Below are 20,996 nucleotides of genomic sequence, written 5' to 3' on the forward strand. Positions count from 1 at the left end.
TGTGTTACTGTCCGAGCTCCTTACCTTTTGTGGCGCTTCCTTCGCCCTTTACAACGCCTCTGGCCGCCTGCAGGTCTAACCGACTTAGCGCGAGGAGGGTGCCGGCTTTGGGGTAGGGCAAGCCAGATAACGAACGGCTTCGGGTGAGGCGCACCGCACCGTACACCGTTCCCGTACATCCGCTTCCGGGTTTTTAGCTGACGATGTGGCTACCTCATTTGGCAATTTGGCCATCCATTCTCTTCCTGCATGGCTCTTGAAATCTTGGTTTTATTGATTTTGAAAAAGGAAAAAAAATAAAAATAAATCTGTTGTGAGCTGTCCTCCGTCGTGCAGGATGCAGGCGCGGGAAACTTTTTTTTTTCTCCCCTTTATTTCTCCTGTGTGACAAGCTTGCACGCTCGCATTCCCGAACCATTGCTTGTCATGCAGGCAGCCGCTTTGCACTTCCCGGGTCCTGCACCCAGTGGAGTGCCGATGTTATTCTGAGAAGCCTGGGGCTGGAGACAAGCGTCTCTAATCCTGCCGTTGGCCTTTGGCTGTTCTGCCATGTTTCGGGAGGTAAAAGTGGCACGGCCCAGAGGCAGAGGGAGGAGGTCCTGTCCAATTACCTATTTCTCGTCGAACCCGTTCGGTCAATAGTCTGCCGGTAATTTGCTGCTCGTAATCGGCTCTCTTTGCGTCCCGATAGAATCCGAGACTGAGATCCTTTAGACTCTAACCTACTGATCGCGCGTCTTTTTTTTTTTTTTTTTTTTTTCACGGCGCATGAACAGTCACTTTTGATATTCAAAGATTCATGCTTCTAGTCCCCGGGAGCCCCTGCAGCTTACAATCTGTACGTGCACAAATACAAAAGAAAAACAAAAAAGCAACGGAACGCCAGAGCCTTCAACAGGCCGGCAAGCCACTGATGCTCAACGGCCCAGGCTTGGAAAAGCAAACAAAATGTGGTCCAGGGAGGCCGGAAACATAGAAGCAATTATTTCCTTTTCTCCTTGACCGCGGGACGAGCCCGGTTTAACTCCCATGACTCTTTTGTTCAAAAAAAAGGACAATTTTGCTCGCTTCGTTCTAGGCGAGATGCCCTATGCTCCACATGAGCATCGGGCCGTGTGATACTTTATTTTTTTTTTCTCCTTCCTTGGCCCCATCCTTCCCCCTTCAATGAATGACGTTTGTCTCGTTCGGAAATTCCGCGACATCCATAGGCCTGTCGCGGGTAGGGCAGCCTATGTGGCGCGTCTCTGATATATGAGGAGGGGGCGCGCATCTACAAGCCGAGGGGGGGGGGGGTTTATTTTGAAGCGTTGGATGGGCGCTATTTGCATCCGAGGCAGTTCATGTCATCTTAATCTCTCCGTGTACCGTATCTGTCAAGCTGATATCCGCTCGATGGCAAGGGCTGACAAACGGATCGGGGGGCCCTAGGAAGCGGAAAACCAAGGCATGAACAAGACATTGATCGACCTTAGCTCTCTTTTGGGTATTATTTACAAGGCGTTTACCTAACGAAACCCCCTCCCCTCAGCTGGATCTCCTATATCTCTGCCCCGTAAGTCAGACGGAAAGGTACCGATCGGGGGTCTAGATTCCTCTCTCTTTCTCTCGGGCTGCAGGCTGCGTCCCCGGTTACAGCTTCCTCAATTTCCCATGACGTCGAGACGTTTTGGGTGGCGACGTTGATGATGGAAGCTGACTGATTAAGGGAGTTGCTCGCCAGGATTACCGATACGGCATGATTCCCGAGCCACAAGTGAGATTATAAAAATGTAAGCTTGTAGTTGTTTTTATAGTTTATTTGATGTGAGAAAGATTAGGTAGTTTCTTATCGTTCAGCGGAGCAAAGGAAGTATGCTTTTGAAACGAGCCTGTAGGTTCCAGAGTGCGATGGTTTCTTTGATCTGTGCTCCAAGGGATGCTCATCTTCCCTTGGACCAGCTAGCACCATCTTACAACCTAGGAACACTTGGCTCGACGAAGGACATGCCTTTGACCCAAACACATAGACCGAGGTTATTCACAAGGGATATATTCTAGACCTCGGTGAACAGGGCATCTCGGCTGGTAGAAGACATCTTTTCCAGTGGCCCTTACCGCCGGCCTGTTTGTATCGCGTCAGGTATCGACCGATTATCTTCCCTCATATAATACAACCTCGCCAACACAGTGAAACTATTTTTAATGCACGTCGGTCCTCCATTAGAAAGGCTACATACGTCATTGAACATAAAGGAAGGTTAAGCCAGTTACCAGAGATTAACAAGCTGTCAACCTGTATCCGGACCTGGTGACGTACATTATACTACCTTGACAGAACATCCCGGAAGGTCTATTTATTTTGGACGCGTATCTGAGCGCCTAAAGTACCAAGGTGAACGGGTGGCTTTGAAGCTTCGTGATATGTTGGTTCACCAAGACCATTCAATCTTTACCTATTATTTCTCCATAGTATAGTATGATGATATGCGTCTCTGCTCGGATGCTTTGTTACCGGCCAAAGGCAGCACCGAGTAAGGCCCGAATGGTTTTTAAGTTCCTGAGTAGCTGCTGTAGTCTCATTCTTAATTGAATGCCCCGTACATCTCCACCCATAATCTTATGTATCCCCAAGTCCTCCAACTGGTCCGAAACTCTCGAGGCGGATGACGATATGTCAATCAGAGAAGAGTTTTTGCGAGGTATCGTGAGGGGTATATTCATATTACCTAACAGTCCGAGGTCTCTTGTTTATTCTTCCACTATATTTAAAGACGGGAGGAAAGTAACGACCTTCATCACTATGTCCAAATCAATTACACTGATGAGTGTATTGATTTGCTGCTAACGTAAGCTACAGCTCGGAGCTTCGAGATCTAAGTAGTCTCTATGTCTGGTGGACTTACACAACTGAGGCTTACATATATATACCCTTCCCCTGGCGATCTGTCTCATGTTGTGCTAAAGCTACAGCTTCACGAATCCGGCACTCAAGTGTTCAGTACTCTTGCCTCTAAACATATAAGCATCACGAGTGATGGTCCATGCAATGAAAAATATCTCAATTATATGTGTAAGACGAAATGGCTGAATACATGCTATAAACCCAAAATAAGCGGCAAGATGTTGCTGCCAAGTCAGACTCGTCAGTGACCCGCGACAGTCTGCCTCGACTGGTAGAGAACAAATCTAAATTCAAGAAAACAGACACTAGGCCACACCATGTAAATAAAACCGGAGTCAGTAAGGCCTTCCGCTAGCCAGTCTCACGAAGCTATATGGCACATTCTGGCCCACCAAGAGCCGCAGCGTTTCGACAGTTGCAAAAGCAGCCGTGTCTGCCAGTCCGTATGCCGCAAACCCGTTCTGCTCGGCGATCAAGGTGGGATCCGCCCCTCTCCGCTGTACACTCGGCTGGGACAGGTCTAAGAAAACTCTCCGCTGTGGCGCAGACGGAGTCCAGCTCGTCCCGTTGGCGGTGGTAGGAACAGGGGAGTTTCCAGCCTGCGACCCGAAGAGGCGGACAACCATGCCGACTATACTAGCTTTTTCTGCGCTAAGGGCACTGACAACAACGAATGGCGGTAATTGCTGCTGCTGATGACCTGAGTCCATCCTGTGGCTGGGCGCAGAGCCGGTAGTGGTATTCATACTCGGCGAGCGGGCTCGTTGTAAACTTTCAAGGGATGTAAAAGGCTCAATCTCGAGGTCGGCCGCAAGCGCAGGCGGTGTCTTGAACCCGACAGTGAATACTTTTCCGACCCTCAGAGCCTTCAGGGCAAAAATAACGCTAGCAGCGTCTTCTGATGAGCTTGCTAAGACAACAGCAGAACAGCCAAAGTATGCAGATGGTGCTAGATCTCGTGTAAGTGTGCTGAGAACACCTCTCCACAGAGCGTTGTCAAAAACGAGGGCAGTGCCAGCCGGTAGCCCACTTGCTGGTGGTCGGTAAAGCCCCTGTCCATTTCCATTGAGTGTGGGAGATGATCTTTGTATCGGCGTTGAAGGTATCGAAGCAGGGGAAGCCGGGCCAGGCCTAACAACAATCGTGTCGACGACCCCAATGAGGAGTGCTGCTTCGGTCAGAATGGGACCAGAGCCGCTGTTGAGAGACTGGAAGAATTGACTTTTTGAAATGAGGTCGTGATGGGACATTGCCGGGTTGAGATAGGCGCCACCAAAGTCCTTTTGATTACACCAAGTATCAACACCACCAATGCCGCGTGCCTGGCGTTGGACAACAGAAAAGTGATGCGGAAGTCCCAGCTCATTAAAGCACTTTTCGTAGAAGGGTGCCTGGGGCGTAGCACCCCGCGAAGACGGGCCACTGATGCCGTAAAAGTGTTTCTTGGGGAGTTGTCCAACCATGGCTAGAGCAGCGTTGATCTGTGCGGCACTCATCTGCCCTGGTGCGGCTATTATGGGCAGAAGCGGGTGTGTTATGGGGGTAAATACCCGGTTTAGTGTTCTTGAGAACTGTCCTACCTCTCCCATGTTGACGGCGGATAGCGGCGGAGCCCCCGGTTGTTCTGACTTCATCTTGACGCGGAAGTATTCCAACTCGAAGTTCTCGTTGTGGTCGTTTATGATGGCATGCATTTTGACAATATCTGCAAACCTTCGCGATTCGGAAAAAACGTTTTGAGCATCAGACGAGGGCCATTTGAAAGTACCTGAAAAATCGTGAAACGCAGACATAATCCGGCTGCTTCCTCGTTTTTCCCACAATCGCCGTCTGATTCTCTCTGGCAGCCACACCTCTACGTCGATGTATTCGACACCCCATTGTATTGCTCGGTATAGGTACTCGTAGTAAAGGTCGGGGTTTTCCATTGGGAATCGACCGTTCTCCCTGGTACATCTGGTGGTGAATATGATAGGAAGCTCGGTCCGTTGACGCAGCAGCATTACCTGCTCGCCAACGTAGCTTAAGCTCGGAACTGCAGCATGCCCTCCGTGAGCTAGAGGCTCTTTGAGCAGATCCACCCTCAACTCTACCGCATCGGCCCCAACGGTAAGTATGTCGATGTTCGGCAGCGCGGCGCGTACGTCGGGGAATGTTGTCGAGATCATAAACGTTCGGGGTTTCGTCATGAGCGTTTCGTGGTGGTTGATCTGACCTAGTGTGAATGAGACGAACCTGGCAAGGTCTCGGCGGGAAAATGGCGTGTCTGTGTAAAGAAATTCATAGTCGCATTGAGACGAGAGATACGGATCTGGAGGCATGCCCAGGTCGACGCAGTGTGCGTTGATGGCGACGACGTGATTTCGGTCCCGCCCCGCAAGGTCGACCGCAGCATCGGAAGCCAGGATGCCCACGACGGCACCTTGATCAGCCAGGGTGACATTAGAGAAACTGGCACTTAGCCTGCAGGGCTGCCCTAGCACCTCTGCAAAGACGGAGAGGATCTTTTCTTGCCTTGGGCCGTAGACGATGGTGACAATGCGAGTATCACCCCTCTGCAGACCGCTGCCGAACATGGTGCCGTTCTCCAGCGTGAACTGGTGGGGCTTGTCATCAATATCCATCCTGGGGTCATTAGCCGTGCCGTTCAGGCTCTTCGGCCGAACGGGCGCAGGAGCTGCAGGCGCCGTGACAACAAATGCCTGCTGAACTGCCGCCATCATCACGGTGCCTCGAGGCCAAACAGCACCGCTGTGACCAGCCGCGAATACCTGCAAGTCTTGCTGGTGTCTCCCTCAACAGTTTAGGAGATGATCTGAGTTGGTTAAATATGCAGCGCGCGCTCTCGGGCTGGCAATCCCCAACCAGACCCCCGGTCTCAATCTCGGCGACTGCTAAAATCAAGCAGCAAAGTATGGGTTGAGATCTTCGACTGGAGCAAGTCGCATGGTACGGCCGGACCAGGCAGTATATTGATTGCCCAGTGGTGATACCTGGGGTGTGGTCGCTGTGCTGTCCACTTTTTTTCTTTCGTCTCGCTGCGACAAGGCCAGATATCTAAAGGACAAGAGGTTCCTTGTAAGTCTCTAAACGAGTCTTGATGTTCCACGACAGAAAATATTCACTTGATTCGTTGTTGCAAATAAGAGATTATTGCTCCCTGTGGTGAGATGAAAGAAGTGGTGCAGGCTGTGGGTGGACTTTATGCAACAACGAAGATCCGGGGGATTCGAGCCCGAAGAGATATCTACTTCGGGACGAGTCTATAAAAAAAAATTAATAACGAGGAAATGGGTGACGAGACGGAAAGGCGGCCGGGATGGGGTTCCTTGAATTTGGGAGAGGAAAGCGCCAATGAGTCGTATGCAGAACGATCATAAGGTATCGGTTCCGGCTCGATCACGTCGGTACCAGACTAGAGTCGACGGATCTGCATTAGGTTGATTTCTCCGGGTATGCTGTGACTCCCAATAACCGGCGGGTTCTGGTGAGACGATGCTCGCAGTCCCTGATCTGCAGATAGAGGAGGATATAGGCAAGAAATGCGGGTGTTTGTTGGCGTTGTTGCAGGGAAGCGACGTCAGGTAGATAGCAAGGAAAGCATATATGCCGTGAAGTTATCCCGAAAGCTGATAAAAAGAGAAACAAAGCACGCGGAGTGGTGGTAGGTTCTTGAGTTGGTGGTCAGTCTCGCTGTAAAACCAGCGAAAACAAAGCCTGATATAGCGAAAGAGAGGTTTGTGGTTGGTTGTGCTAGGATAGCCGAAATATTTCGCCGATTGAGATTGATGTGTTTTGCCGTTCACACAATCTTGGCCGCTCAAATGAATCCCAAAGGGCTGGGAACTGGGATTTGGTTTTGTTTGGTTCCTATCGAATTCGAATCCTCCATGTCAACTGGACGATAGCATGGGAGGGGGTTCAATCATTCCGAGCAGGAGCCAACCAGCCAGCTTTGGGTAGCGAGGTTTCTTGAGCCAGATGCAACCCGCAGCCCGCACATGCATACATACATACAAGCAGGAGCGGTCCAGCTAGATCTGGGCTCGGATTGTGACCGAGAATGCCTCTCAGATTGTGGTCCTGCCGTCTGTTTGAATGCTTGATCGCAGATGATATGGAGAAGAGACGCAAAATTGCAACACAAGTGAAGGTAAAAATAAAAATTAGAGTAAGCTCACTTACCTTGATCCCAGTAACCCGGTTTTAGCCCGCTCGGATCTTATGTGGTTGTTGTCTTTCGGAAAAACTCCAGCTACTTTTTTTTTCTTTTTTTCTTTTTTTCCCCCTTCGAAAAGTCCATCCAAAGCACAACTTTTGCAGACCCGGCAGCAGATCAACGCCTCTAGGACACACATTCAACACGACATCAAGTCCAAGACCCTGTCATAAATAAACCCTGTTATGACTTCCCCACGGCTTCAAGCAATATCAGGGGGTCCAGGATCCCAGGATGCCCGGGGCCCCCCTCACAATTGTTACTCCACAATGTTGAGCATATCGAAGGTGATATTACTAAGAAAGCCTCAATCTCGACTTCTTAGTGGAGGGAAAAGACAGTTGGTCGGCCGTTGGAATGCCATCCATTTGCTCCTAGGTAATAGCACGCCGAAGTTATTAGGTGTCGCCGTGATAAACTCCGCCAACTATGACAGTGCAGTTTGCAGATCCAAGAGAATGGTCACAGTAATACGATCGACCATCAGGGCAGCTAACTACTGCTAGCATGGCTACAGCACAGTGCACTACGGTATATGGACAGACCACTCGCAAATCAGATCCCAAGATGCTTTTGCATACGCTCACATTCCCAACATGAAAAAAATCCAGCGATTGAAGTAACCCAACAATCTTGGATTTTTGAATTGTTGTAAATTGAACTTGTACAGTACGCGGACAATACCTGATTTGAACAAACATGCAGTAAGGATGGAGAGAGGTAATGATCCCTGCTGCGAGGAGCTGAAAAGTTGGGGGAAGAGGGGACATACCCAGTCCCCCACTTCTACCACCTGGAACCATCTCAAGCAGTTTTCCCGTTGACGGATCTTTCATTATTCCTCCAATAACAGTCCAGCCAGGCATTGCCCACCTGAGTCGATGTAAGAAGATCGACGGGCCCAAATCTCCTTGTACCAGAAGAATGATCTAGAGGATACGATATTGTGTATGCCTTGTGTGCATAAATAACTATGGCAGAGACAGTAGCAATTAACTATAACTGATTTAGGCAGAGATTAATTTGTAAACAACCAGACTGTTTGTTGCCAGCGCTGTATTTTGCCGAGGCAGTAGCCCACAGCATTATAAAAAATCAAATCAGGAAAGAAAAATGGCAGCTGCTTTGTCTGATTTAAATGTGTCAAAGAATAAACGAAAATAAAACAACCACAAAAGAACTCTCGAAAACAAGCCCTCGGCCTTGCTTGTCAAGCGGGATTCCACGTCGGAGAATAATGCGCAAACGCAACCCTGTGGAGAACTCTGGTGTAGCAATCTACATGGCACCGCATGGTCAAGCTCTAGAAGCCGCATGTCATCACGTCAGGGGCTCTGCTCGGGTCCGCATCTGGCAACCGTTGCGGAGAGTAAAATAAAAAAAAATAAAAAAATAAAAATAAAAAAAAGAACAAGGAGAAAAAACCTGACATAAACCCCCGAGAGAGGGAGGCAGAGATTGGTGGAAAAGATCTCAGTCACACCCTCCCAGGCTCAAGAACCTTTTTTTTATCTGGCCCTGCTCGATCTAAGTAAGCTAAGGAGCAAAAAGTTTGGTCTGTGATACTGAAATAACGAGATGAGTTGACGAGTTGCACATGCACATCATCCCACGCTCATAAGCGAGTCTCGTTAAGCCGGGTCGGCGCGCCGTAGCATTCTTCCATACCTCAGGGATAGCGATAAGAATTGATACGGCCATGTTGGGGGATTGGCTGGCAATGATGTCGGCGTCATCTTCCTATCACATCGAAACGTACGATGGGCTGGCTAATTAGTTTCCATAGATATCAGGCCGCATATCTCGATCTTGGAAGAAAAGAAGACCCGGTTTTTGGTATGTAGTGTCCAATGGCCAATATCACACAAGAGTGGGAATACATCACTAGGGTAAGACGGAGCGAGGTCTGGATGACTTTGGAACATGTTGAAGAGAAGAAAAAAAAAGGACGGTTCGAAACACCGGCTGTGTGGACATGACAGACAAAGAGCCACCAATGAACGCTCAAATCAGAGTTATGCAAGGTATGCAATGCAATCCGTCACCAGTTGTCATGTACTCCCTTGGCTATGTCCTCAAACACCTTGACGCCCTTTACGCCGAGTCCGGTTCCCACACCGACCACCGCGGCGCCAACAGACCGCATGCGCCTGTAACCTCCAGAGTCGCACACTCCGCCGACGCCAATGATTTGTATGTGGCCTAACATGTCTGGCTGCTCGTCCAGGAGGCGGCGTATCGTGGCTACGTTGCCAAGCGATAGAGGGTGAAGAGGTGTCCCGGCCATGCCGCCCAACCCGTTGCCCGGCAGGACTTTCTTCTGCAGCTGCTGCCCTTGGCCCTTTTGCGCATCAAGCGAGGTCAACATGAGGCAAGACCCGAGCGTGTTGGTAGAGGTGATGAAGCTGATGGGACAGAGCCCTGTGGGCGATCCGGCAATCAGAGCACTGATCAGCGTCTCATACTGGGTGGAGTGTGTATACGGAGGTGTCTTGATGCCCACGGCTATCACCGGGCCCGTCGGACCGAGGTCGGATAGCCAAGTGATGTACTCGAGGAGCGAAGGCCCGTCATATGCTGGTGGTGGCTTTCCCGGGATGTTTGGGCAAGAAAGGTTCAACTCGAGGGCCAAAGGGATGTCAACCTGGGCTTGTGTTGCAGAGACCATGTGGTAACACTCGACGATTTCTTGTGGTGTCCCGGTCACAGATATGATAAAGGTTTTGCTCCTAGACCCTGGTTCACCGTTCGCGGAGAGCTCCTTTTGCTGCAAAGAGATGATTTCAATAAAGTTTAGGTACTCTGACAGGAGCAGAGGACTGTAGCCAAGTGAGTTGAAGCTCGCATTGCTTGTTCCCTTAGGAAGAGCCCCAGACACGGCAACAGTATCATAAAGAGCGTGCTGGTGTACCTCTGGGTCGTGAGGAAAGCCATGGATAAGAGAGGTTCTTGTAGTCACTGCGCCTGTATGGGGACAGCTGTAGAGCCGGTTGAGATCCTTCAACGTCGTCGCCCATGGTGTGGCCGAGTTGGCCAAAGGTGGATGTATCCTCAAAGACGGTGGGCGCCTTGGTTCGTCCCGAATGCTTCCCATTGCTGCAGGCAGCGGTTATCTACTGCAGATGCTCTATCACGGCCCGGTTGCGGTGAATATACGTCCAGGCTTTGATCGACCGATGATCCGAATCGTTGGCGAAATTACCAGGTCAAGATAGATAATTTTGCAGACTATATTTACCGAAGTCACTGGCATTAGTCATTGAGGGGAGCTTTCGTCTTTTGGCTTCGTTTTTTAGTGCAACAGATAAGGTATCCTGTGGGGTCCCACTTGATCAGAGCCAAACTACTGATATAAAAAAAAGAAAAAAAAAAAAAAAAAAGCCAAACTCAACACGGACTGAGCTATTCGATGTTTAGGTTTGCCTTCATTCAACATCCATACGGCAGAAAAAAGCTTCGACCATACATATGGACTTGTTGTTAGGCCCAAGGTATGAATTGTAATCCTTGCGCTGTTCCGGGTATTGGAGCAAAATTTTTCTTACGGTTTTTGTCTCTTACTTGTATGCGGCAATACCACAGATAATGGCAGCTTGGCGTGGATGAGTGACAGTTCCGAGTAATTGACTTCCACGGCTAGTATTCAGTGTGATGTCCGTTGTTTTGGCCAAACCATGGATGGGTTGGTCGTCAAAGATGGGATGAATTGTTGACGATACCCTTGAGCACGTGTACTAGACTAGGATGCGGGGTGTTTTTGTAGTGCCGCCCACCCCAGCCAGCTTCTAGACCAGCCCAGTTTCCTCCAGACAGGTACCGACAACGGCCGCTTATCCTTATCGTCTGTTGGTCAACGTCAACCCCAGCCCCCGCCCCCCATCAAACATGTCGAGCTGAGCATGAGCCGTTTTGGGGTTTTTAACCATTAGAATAGGCATATATTTTCATTTCATCAACAAACATTGAGGAAAGCTTGCGAGTGCAGAAAACCCTTTCCAAATGACCGAAAAAGGTCAGTGCAAATCATAGCTGCGCATCGGAGCCAATTAAGGAAAAGTCTTTACTGGACCGGAGCTCCGGTCATCATCTTTTTTTTTTTTTTTTTTTTTTTTTTGGCTCCTTTGACTCCTGTCAACCCACCTGTCAAGTCATTGTCTATTCCAAAGGCAATTGATGCCAGTGTCATTTTGCCTCTCATGCATGCGACCATGTCGTGGTCGGACCTCTTCGTGGCCATGCTAAAGATGACGACTTTTGCCTTTGTCTTCGGCACGTCGCGGTCCAGAGACTTTGGGCTTGCATCCCCGAATTGCCGCTCTCCCAATTAAGTCTTCAGCCAAGTGACTGCATATCGATAACCTAGCACTGGATGATGGTGCTCTCGTTGTCCATGGGATGACTAGCGCTTGATTGCTTGACTGGTATTTTTCACCATGTGTGTGCCGTTGACTCGTACCAAACGGCCGTGCAGCCCGTTGGCTTCCCAGAAAACGTCACAGTTGACGCGCCAGCCTTTCATAAAGATGTCTACGCCTCTGTCTTTTGTCGTGCTATCGTGCGAGCATATGTGGGCTGTGCAAAGTAGTCTTTGCACGTTCGACATGAGGTTCTCTGCTTAGGTTCCTTTACTGAGTCTTCCTTACTCTCTCTTCCCCTAATCTGTGCGAGACCTGGACTTCTCGACCCCTCTGTCGAAACCAGACTCGCTTATTGCAGCTGAGTGAGTCCTAGTACCTGCAAGAAGATGAACTGGTTAATACTGCTGTTCGTGGCAGCGGCCTATGGCTTATGTGCGAGAGAAGAGCCTGAATCCACCTTTTCACCGGCGAGACCCCCGTCTATCCCTCTCGCAGTGCGATCACCATACCTAAATACATGGCTGGATGGCGACTCCAAGGGAATTCTGCCAGGAAACTGGCCAAAATTCTGGACGTAAGTTATCTATTTCTTACAGGTAGCCTGGACGGCGGCAGGACAAGAAGTGCGTATTCGTGGATGGCTAACTTCCCGACTTAGAGGGCAAAATCTTGGCTGGCAAGGATACGTTCGTGTCGATGGCACAAATTTCAACTGGATGGGAGGCGGAGAAGGTGCCGAGCATGTCAAGCAACTTTCTTACGAGTACACGGCTACGAGAAGTATATTTCGGTTCAACGTCGGAGACGTGGTCGACATGACTGTCACCTTTCTGTCGCCCATCTATCCTCAGAATCTTGTGAAACAATCTCTCCAGTTCTCATATGTCAACATTAGAATGCAGCCGTCAGACGGGAGGTCTCACAGTATACAGCTGTACATGGATATAACTGGAGGTGAGTTGATCATTAGTGAAACCTAGGCACATGTTATGGTTTTTTTCTGACATGGGGTTACCAGAATTCGCTGGCGGAAACAGGTTAAGCAACCTCACGTGGAACTACAGCACATCAGGTGGAATTGCATATCATCAGGTCTCCCTGGCAAACCAGGTCATGTTCCAAGAAAGCAACGAGCAGGCAAACTGGGGCAACTGGTACCTGGCAACTTCGAACGGTCAGTGGCTCACACACAAGAACGGCCACAGCTACAACGAAACAAGGCAGCAGTTCCTCGAAGACGGCAGACTCAATAACACCAAAGACACAAACTACAGGGCCGTCAACGAGAGTTGGCCAGTCTTTGCATTCTCCAAGGACTTCCAAATAGTGCAGTCTTACGACATAGTCGAAACTGTCTACACCTTGGGTCTTTCCCAGTCCCAAGTAATCAACTTTCAGGGTGCCACCAACGGCCCGAGTGCCCTGGAGGGGCTCTGGAGGAGCAGATGGCTGAACGGTGTGGACTCGATGATTTCGTTTCACAACGACTTCCGGTCAACATATAGTGAAACCCAGGTCTTGGACGAGAAGATCCGCGCGGACTCGGCCGCAGCTGCCGGCGATAACTATGCCGCAATCACTACATTATCTGTGCGGCAGACGTTTGCTTCACTACAGTTTGCTCAAAGACGTTTTACCAGGCAACGGTATATCTTTTTGAAGGAAATCAGCTCAAACAGCGACATTCAGACCGTCGACGTAATTTTCCCTACCTATCCGATCCTGTTGTATCTCAACCCTACATTAGGAAAGCTTCTGCTCGATCCGTTATTTGAGAACCAAGAGAGTGGCCACTATCCTAATCGGTGGGCTATTCACGACTTGGGTGAGTTCTTCCACTATTACTGAACATCCACCTCGGAAACTCTTCTGAAGCAAAGACACGGAGGCTGACCCAACTCCAAACCACCCCGCAGGCACATTCCCCAACGCCATCGGACACCCCCGAGGCGACGATGAAACCATGCCGCTCGAGGAGTGCGGCAACATGATTATCATGGCGCTCGCCTACGCGCAGCGGTCCGGCGATGACGCTTACCTCCGGCGGCACTGGAACAAGCTGCAGCAGTGGGCCGAATTCCTGGTGGCCGACAGCCTGGTGCCTGCGAACCAGCTGTCCACCGACGACTTTGCCGGCGCGCTCGCCAACCAGACCAATCTCGCACTCAAGGGCGTCATTGGCCTGCGCGCCATGGTCGAGGTGGCGAACCGGGCCGGAGTCAACGCCAGCGCGGGGCCCAGGTACGGCCGCATCGCGAGGGACTACCTCGCGCAGTGGCAGCGTCTGGGTGTCAACAGCGCCGCGAGCCCGCCGCACGCCACGCTGACGTATAACGATCCGGACAGCCACGGCTTGCTGTATAACCTTTATGCGGACAAGTTGCTGGGCTTGGGATTTGTGAACCAGAGCGTCTACGACATGCAGAGCGAGTTTTACAGGACCGTGGAGCTCGAATACGGCGTGCCGCTGGATACGCGACATACCTGGGCCAAGACAGACGTAAGTTTTTTTTTTTTTTTTTTTTTTTTTTTTTTTTTTTTTTGTTCTGATGCATGTCCCTCAAATCCCCAATGTAATGTTACGTAGCGGCGCTAATCAAGACAACATCTTGTTGCAGTGGCAAATATTTGCAGCTGCGGTTGCAAGCAAAGACACGCGAGACATGTTCATCTCAAAGATTCGCAACTTTATCGAACACACCAACACCACTCGCCCGTTCACCGACCTATATGACGCCAACACTGGTGGCTTCCCAGTCGATGGGCCAACGTTTGTCGCGCGGCCGGTACAAGGCGGGACGTTTGCGCTGCTTGCATTAAGACGGTGATGGGACGATATAATTTAGATTTTTTTTGTTTTCTTTTCTTCTTTGGGTACAGCTTGCATGGAGTAGTCGCATAATTTTAATAGCAAAAAACGTGGTGTTGGTTGTAACACCCCGGCGTATTAAATCATAACGTTTTTATTTTTTTATTCTCACTCAGCTCTTACACGTCAAATTCCTTCACAGCCAATCGCATAACCATATACCAATTAACTTTGCAAAGACATGCAACGATTGAGCCGGGCCTATTCGCCACTGGGAATGTCCCTCTTGATCAAGCACCCGATACAACACGCCGTCTGAAGGGTTGGTCGGCTCATGTCAGGCAGAGGCCAGACCATACGAAATCTGCTTAACACTAGACCATCAGGTTCGGGCAGTTTGTTTGACGCCCGTCAGGAAGCAACCATAGATTGGGGTCGTCATCTGGTCTTGAGACGCCGGTCCGTCCGTGCAAGGAAAGCTATATACTATATACTTTGGCGTTGCCTACCTGAGGCGTACCTGTTTTTGACAGATGTCATTCATGCCCGGAAATCATGGAGATGGCATGTGTCAAAACGTCTTTCGTTCGCTGTTAGGTTTTGGACTAAAGCGAGCAAAAAAGGAAAGCAGTCAGCTCAATAGTGAATTGGCGAGTGGGAAACTAGCACGCAGCGTGCAAACATAAACCTACCTAAGCAGGCCAATAACGAGGGCGGCTCCCGGTCACTGCAGAATGCTATGGACAACTTTAAACCATGCATGTGATGTATGTTGACTCTGAGGGAGTAGAAAGAACTCCAGTCTGTTCATAATCGCTCTCCATTGTTTCTCAGGGTGATTCGGGGTTTCATCATTGCAATGACAAATTATGTTGTTCGATGTACTGATGTAATACTACAAGCAAGGTACCGGGTAAACTACTGCAGAGCTTTCACCAGATGTGGTGGGGTAAAGTGGTGCCAGTCTCAAAATCCCCTGATAAGTTAAGGAGTGATTGGAGCTTGCTGTCGAGCGTTAGGTTGGACAAAGGACACCAAAGTAGAAGCTACTCAAAGCTCAACCAACCTAAGGCCCCCCGATGGTGCGCATCCAAACGGCTGGGTATCAACGAGCAAGTCAGCCACGCACTGCTTACTCAATTTGTACCAAGTTAGATAGTAGCAATTGCCGTACAGTGAATTGATAACATGAAAACCAAAGTTTGCTGAAATCTTGAAAAAAAGGGTTCGAAAAGACCAGAAGACCCTGTACAAATTCAACTGCCTCCTTACTCACCTTGGTTGGATACCGTTGTGGGGCCTTGTACGGCCCATTTATCGCACTCATACCATTGGACCGTAAGGCCCCATTAGGCTCGGCACATGAACCACTGTAACACCGTCATTATGGGCCCCGCTTTGGAAGCATCACACACCTGACTGACGCATAGTTTCTGGGTAGGCCTTGTCCCGCATTTGGGCGAATAGATCACCACAAAGCCAATCAACTCGTCCCCTTCAATTAGCAAAGGGCTCTTAAGGTTACTGGCCGCAGTCTCCCCTCGCAACCGCATTTTACTTTGGATTCACTTGGTTTTAATCCCTTTGGACTTTTCTTTCCAAACAAAAGACGATACGGGAAAAGAAAAGCAACGACGGAGGAGAGAATAAAAACACAAATAAAAACAAAAAGCAATCGAGGAAGCGCCCCACTATCGACCCATGACCAACGTTCCCTGGCTTTAGCAGGACGAGCTTGACACAAGTCGCTTCCAGCCGAGTCTTTTTTCTTAACTGCAATAAACAACTGCTTGCTTGCCCCTCACGAGACAAACCGCCGAATCTCGCATTCCCAACATCAGACCACGGAAGCCTACCCGACCAACGCCCCAACCCCAACTGACGAACGGCAGTTTTTTGTCACAGTCATCTATCAAGTCTCCAAAGATGAACCCTCATCAGAAGAACAAGATCGATATCACCGTAAGCTCTTATCCCGAGAAATCCCTCCTAGAACCCCCTTTTTGCTCTCCCCCCAACACCCAACCCAAGACTGACTCTTTCCCTCCCTTCTACTCAACACCACAAAACAGTCCCTCTCTCCCGAGGAGCAGCGGCTCTTCCGACTGTACGGCAAGCTCCCCTCCAAGTCGGACCACTTCGCCAAGCACCTCAAGGAGCGCAAGTACTTTGACAGTGGCGACTACGCCCTCTCCAAGGCCGGCAAGGCCGACTCGGTCGACGCCGGCTCCGTGGGCTCCCAGCACCCCGTTCCCGAGAACATCCCCCACCTCTCGTCGCCCGTCAACGGCTCCGGCTCCAGCGGCCTGATCCCGAACCTGCAGGCCACCGGCAGCCGCGAGCAGCAGCAGGCCTCGAGGAGTCCCGTCAAGGAGGGCAGCTTCCTGCACCGCGAGACAAGCGCCGACGACGACGACAACAGCAACGACGTCGCAGACAACAAGGCTGCTACCGAAGCCGTCGGTGACGTGACCGCTGCGGCCCAGACTGGCGTAAAGACCGAGGAGATCCCTATCCGGAGGTAGGGGGAGCGCCATTGCTGGGGCTACTTCTTCTTCTTGGTCTTCTTCTTGACTGTGGTTACTTGACGAGGATGGATTTTCTACTGGCTGCTATCGGGGCTTGACGAGGGATGATGATGTTTACGAAACGAAACACGGCCACTTTGATGCTGCAAACCTGCTACCAAACGCTTTTCATGACGATGGACTTGGTTGCTCTTTCTTTATTCTTTTACTTCTTTCCTGATCTCTTTATTTTCGAATTGCAAACTCGAGAATATTATTCTCTTTTTTTGCGTGTGGATCTATCTCTTCCTATTGTGTTTTCGGATAGGAAAGGCACAAAACTCTCCAGGGCGTCTGGCTTCTTTTTTGCTTTCTTTTTTTTTTCGGGATTGGGAAACTCGAGGTGATTGATGCCTTGGCATGTTGACACCTCTGTTTTGGTGGCTCGTACAATATGATAGCAGCCCTCGTGCTTCTCGCAGTCTATGGGCATACCTGTCACATCATGGAGGAGCGCTCTTGTCTTACAAATTTGTCTGCCCCTTTCTTCGTCATGCTTCTGAGCTTGATGTGGCATAATCGGACGAAAAAGCGCTTCAAAACTTGTCAGGTGGTCTTTATTCAGGTATCGTGGTTCTATAAAAAATGACAAACTGTCCATCGCTTTTATCTTCGCCAGGTTGGAGACTGTGAGCATCTCCAACCATGTCATCCCTTCGATCATCCCCCGCGGTTCATGCCAATTCGAGAGCCTTCTGGGCCATGGCCATGGCACCCTCGAAAGTCTTGTTCCCTCCAATGAAGCCCGCAGCGTGCACGAAAACGCAACCCGGGATGCCGGTAATCTTGTCAAGCTCCTCGTCCCTGAAACCCCTCCAGGCCTCGGGCAGCGGCAGCCTGCTCTGGAACGAGTCCTTGGACACAGGAACGCATTGAATCCTCCACTTGGCGTCGGGCGTCGGCTTCTCCGGGTACAGGACATACAGCACCTCGCCCGCGCTGGGGTTCTCCTGCTCAAGGGTGTACAGGTGATCCTTCCACGGGACGGACTGGCCCTTGAAGACGAGGATGCGACCCTTACCAGCAGGATCATGCTCGGCCCGGTGCGAGAAGGCGTCGGCGACCACAGAGCGGGCCGGCAGCCAGGAGCGCGTGTAATAATCCAAGTCGCGGTCAAACTCCTCACCAATGCGGGCGCTAGCGGCCTCGAAGCGCTGGTCCTCAGCCGCCTGGGCCTCGGCGGGGTCCTCCGGGATGGGGTCGTTCCAGTTCGGGTTCAGGCGGCCGACGACGGCGCCGAGCGTGAAGCCGCCATCCGAGAAGCGCTTCTGCAGCGGCTGGCCATTGCTCGCCGTCGCCAGGACGGCCGGGTCGTAGGCCGAAATGCCGTTATCGTGGGCGTCGAGGGCCTCGACAAAGTTCTCGTACAGCTTGGCGTAGAGCATATCGACGGTCGCCTCGTTGTCGCAATCTGGGTCGGCGAGACGGCGGGCAATGATCTGCTTGCCAAAGTGCATGTATACCAGACCCGCGCTCGACAGCTTGGTTTGCCTGCCGGGGAAGGTAGTGGAGAAGGTGCGCTGGTGGTGGTCGAAGCGCAGCGTCGAAGGGTCGTACTCGCCGCCGACGTCGACAACAGTATGGCAGCGGGCCAGGGCGGCCGGGTCCCGTGTCCGTACGAGCGAGGCACCCGCGTAGGTGGGGATGTGCTGTCGCAGCATGTACACAGCAAGGGCCTCGTCGGCGTGGAAGTGGCCATTGTGTGTGCCGATGGTAACGGGACCGTCAGACGATCCAGCCTCGGTCTTGAGTCGTTTTGCTGCGTTCTCGGCCATTCTGAACTGACGTGCGGCCAAACGGCGGAACATTCAAAATCGGCGAGCTCTTTTGGGTCTGAGGTTGGCAAAGGTCAATAGACTTTGTTATTCACTCGCCCAAGTCGGTATGCGAGCTGCCCGGGTCCTTATTGACGAGATTGGGATAAGACCGTTGGGCGTGAACACTGGAAAGTGTACCAGTGAGTGGCCGTACTGGGCGACTTTACGGTCACGGGTCGTAATGAACAAAGTTGGTATGCAAGGTATAGATAGATGCAAACATGAAGTACAAACCGAAACTGGCGGAGAAGAGGTGGAAAAAATACCTAGCAACCACTAACAGCCCCACCATCACTGAGTTGCAGTCACCAAATTTTTGGTGGGCAACGTCGTGGTTGGTCTGTTTCACCCATCGCCAAATCTCGCGGCAGGGGCCGGGGCTCGGAGGTCCAGCGGCCCCACACCAGCAAGGCAGGTACCTAAGAGGTAGGGTAGCGCGGTCCAGTATGGTTGGTGTGTTTGCCAGGCTGAGTGAGGTAACGTACTGCGACTGCAGGCGAAATCCTAATGCTCAGCTAGCATGGATCAGATTGCCGAATCGTCACGAGAGTTTTTGCAGCCAAAAAAAGCGCGAACGCGAACCGTGTCAACTCTTATCATCCAATCGAGCTCCAATTTTTACCTTCAATTGCACTTCTTGCATGACGATACCATCAGCACAAAAATCATCGCCAATAGCTTGACCGTCGCCGGATTCTCGATGGAGGAAAGCACAGAGCGCGACGGCAAGGTCGGAGAATGGATTAAAAAACATGACTCTGAAGACCAGGTCGAGCCAAATGAAGAAGACTCGGACGGAGAGATGGAAGAGGCAGCCGACGTGCCAGAAGAGGACGGTCCAGCACCAAAACAGTCGTACAAATCATGGAAGAAAAAATACCGAAAGATGCGCGACGCTTTTGAGCGAAAGATGCGAGAGGGAGAAGAGATATACAGGCGGGAAATGCGCGCGATTGAGACGAATAAGCGCATCGCCATCGAGATAGAGTAGGACCGCGCGGCCCATATCCTACTACTCACTGAGAATCTACTCAGCACCTGGGAGCAAATCAATTGATGTCCATCAAAGCTAACATGGTTGTCCCTTCCTCTCTAGTCGTCTGCTCGACCTCTTACTTGAGGTCAACAACACGCCCCAGATCCCTCCAGGGAAACGCTTCGACTTGAGCATTCCCTTCTCGTCCGACGGCACCTCTGACATCCTACCGGGCGAAATGTACTTGCCTATCGACATGCCCGGAAACGACAGGGCCCGCGGTGCCGAAAAGCCCACACAGGCACTACGCGACATGCTTGTGGAGATCCCGCACCACCGATACGCCGCCGCTGCAGAGCTGTTCCCTAACGTGGTCAGCGACCTCGAGGCTGGTGTGGGCGGCGAAGGTCCCGGTGCAGATATGCTCGCCTCTGCTAGCCGCCAGCACCCAGCCTGCTTCCTGACGGCCGACGACATTGACAACTACCTCTGGGAGCTCGACCAGCGCATTGCCGAAGACCGGCGCGATCGCGGCCTGTCCCCGCTACCCGTCGTGCCCACACTCGCTCCCAAGGCTCGCGATCCCACCGCAGGCAGCCCAGGAGCAACAGGAGCAACCTCTACGACCGCCGACCCCAACGCCGCCGCGCGCGACTTTGCCCTTCGCAACCCCACCAGCGTTTACAACTGGCTACGCAAGCACGCACCAAAGACCTTTTTGCAGGACGCCGAGGCCACATCGGCCGTTGACGCTGACGCCGCAGAGACGCCACACATGGAGCGCCCATCCGGGTCCCGCAGCCGGGCCAAATTCGAGCCCGCTAAGCGCGGCGGCAAGGCAGCTACTCCGGCCAGCACGCCCACCACGGCCAGCAAGCGCGCTTCGGCCGTCGCCCGCGGTGCGGCTAAGCGCTCGCGCCAGTCGGTCGTCGCCAATGCCGACCAGGTCGACGACGCCAGGGAGGAGGACGGCGACGAGATGGCGCTCGACGACGCAGCGGCGGCGACTCCGACCGCCGCTAAGGGCAAGCGCAAGCGTGCCGCCGACGACGACGCGGGTTACAGGCCTAAGGGGGGATTCGCACGGCCGAGCAAGAAGAAGCGGAAGAGCGAGGCCGGGGACGCGACCCCGACGTCGGCTAGGACCGGAAAGGCTGCTAAAACCAAGGCTGCTGCTGATGCCGACGCTGATGCCGATGCCGACGCTGACGAGGATGCCGCTATCGAGGATGTCGAGTGATTTTTTTTTTCCTCTTGTGTTTTATTTCTCTTTTGTCTTTGATTTTTTTTTTTCATCGTTTAGCCCGGGACGCGGGGGAGGGGGAATATAGGTTCCTCGCTATTCGTGTGGGAGTCGCTACCATAT

At 51.6% G+C, this 20,996-nt stretch overlaps 7 protein-coding genes across 7 annotated transcripts; 4 read left to right on the plus strand and 3 right to left on the minus strand.

Annotated features, from left to right (window-relative positions):
* Positions 1-3,219: 3,219 nt before the first annotated feature.
* Positions 3,220-5,604, minus strand: PpBr36_01902 (uncharacterized protein; the record flags this gene model as incomplete). The annotated part of the gene is made up of 1 exon (XM_029889086.1): positions 3,220-5,604. The coding sequence occupies one exon, from the start codon at positions 5,602-5,604 to the stop codon at positions 3,220-3,222; it is 2,385 nt and encodes a 794-aa protein (XP_029751304.1).
* A 3,540-nt stretch (positions 5,605-9,144) lies between these two features.
* Positions 9,145-10,197, minus strand: PpBr36_01903 (uncharacterized protein; the record flags this gene model as incomplete). The annotated part of the gene is made up of 1 exon (XM_029889087.1): positions 9,145-10,197. The coding sequence occupies one exon, from the start codon at positions 10,195-10,197 to the stop codon at positions 9,145-9,147; it is 1,053 nt and encodes a 350-aa protein (XP_029751305.1).
* A 1,102-nt stretch (positions 10,198-11,299) lies between these two features.
* On the plus strand, positions 11,300-11,431 carry PpBr36_01904 (uncharacterized protein; the record flags this gene model as incomplete). The annotated part of the gene is made up of 1 exon (XM_029889088.1): positions 11,300-11,431. The coding sequence occupies one exon, from the start codon at positions 11,300-11,302 to the stop codon at positions 11,429-11,431; it is 132 nt and encodes a 43-aa protein (XP_029751306.1).
* Positions 11,432-11,835: 404 nt separating this feature from the next.
* On the plus strand, positions 11,836-14,289 carry PpBr36_01905 (uncharacterized protein; the record flags this gene model as incomplete). The annotated part of the gene is made up of 5 exons (XM_029889089.1): positions 11,836-12,035; positions 12,120-12,415; positions 12,480-13,286; positions 13,378-13,961; positions 14,080-14,289. The coding sequence occupies exons 1-5, from the start codon at positions 11,848-11,850 to the stop codon at positions 14,287-14,289; spliced, it is 2,085 nt and encodes a 694-aa protein (XP_029751307.1). The 5' UTR covers positions 11,836-11,847.
* A 1,907-nt stretch (positions 14,290-16,196) lies between these two features.
* Positions 16,197-16,795, plus strand: PpBr36_01906 (uncharacterized protein; the record flags this gene model as incomplete). Its single annotated transcript, XM_029889090.1, has 2 exons — positions 16,197-16,232; positions 16,343-16,795. 2 exons carry the CDS (start codon positions 16,197-16,199, stop codon positions 16,793-16,795), a joined length of 489 nt encoding a protein of 162 aa, XP_029750783.1.
* A 716-nt stretch (positions 16,796-17,511) lies between these two features.
* On the minus strand, positions 17,512-18,612 carry PpBr36_01907 (uncharacterized protein; the record flags this gene model as incomplete). The annotated part of the gene is made up of 1 exon (XM_029889091.1): positions 17,512-18,612. One exon carries the CDS (start codon positions 18,610-18,612, stop codon positions 17,512-17,514), a length of 1,101 nt encoding a protein of 366 aa, XP_029751308.1.
* Positions 18,613-19,174: 562 nt separating this feature from the next.
* On the plus strand, positions 19,175-20,870 carry PpBr36_01908 (uncharacterized protein; the record flags this gene model as incomplete). Its single annotated transcript, XM_029889092.1, has 2 exons — positions 19,175-19,641; positions 19,751-20,870. The coding sequence occupies 2 exons, from the start codon at positions 19,175-19,177 to the stop codon at positions 20,868-20,870; spliced, it is 1,587 nt and encodes a 528-aa protein (XP_029751302.1).
* Positions 20,871-20,996: the final 126 nt, after the last annotated feature.

Source organism: Pyricularia pennisetigena, chromosome 2 (genome assembly GCF_004337985.1).
Source record: "Pyricularia pennisetigena strain Br36 chromosome 2, whole genome shotgun sequence".
NCBI lineage: Eukaryota > Fungi > Ascomycota > Sordariomycetes > Magnaporthales > Pyriculariaceae > Pyricularia > Pyricularia pennisetigena.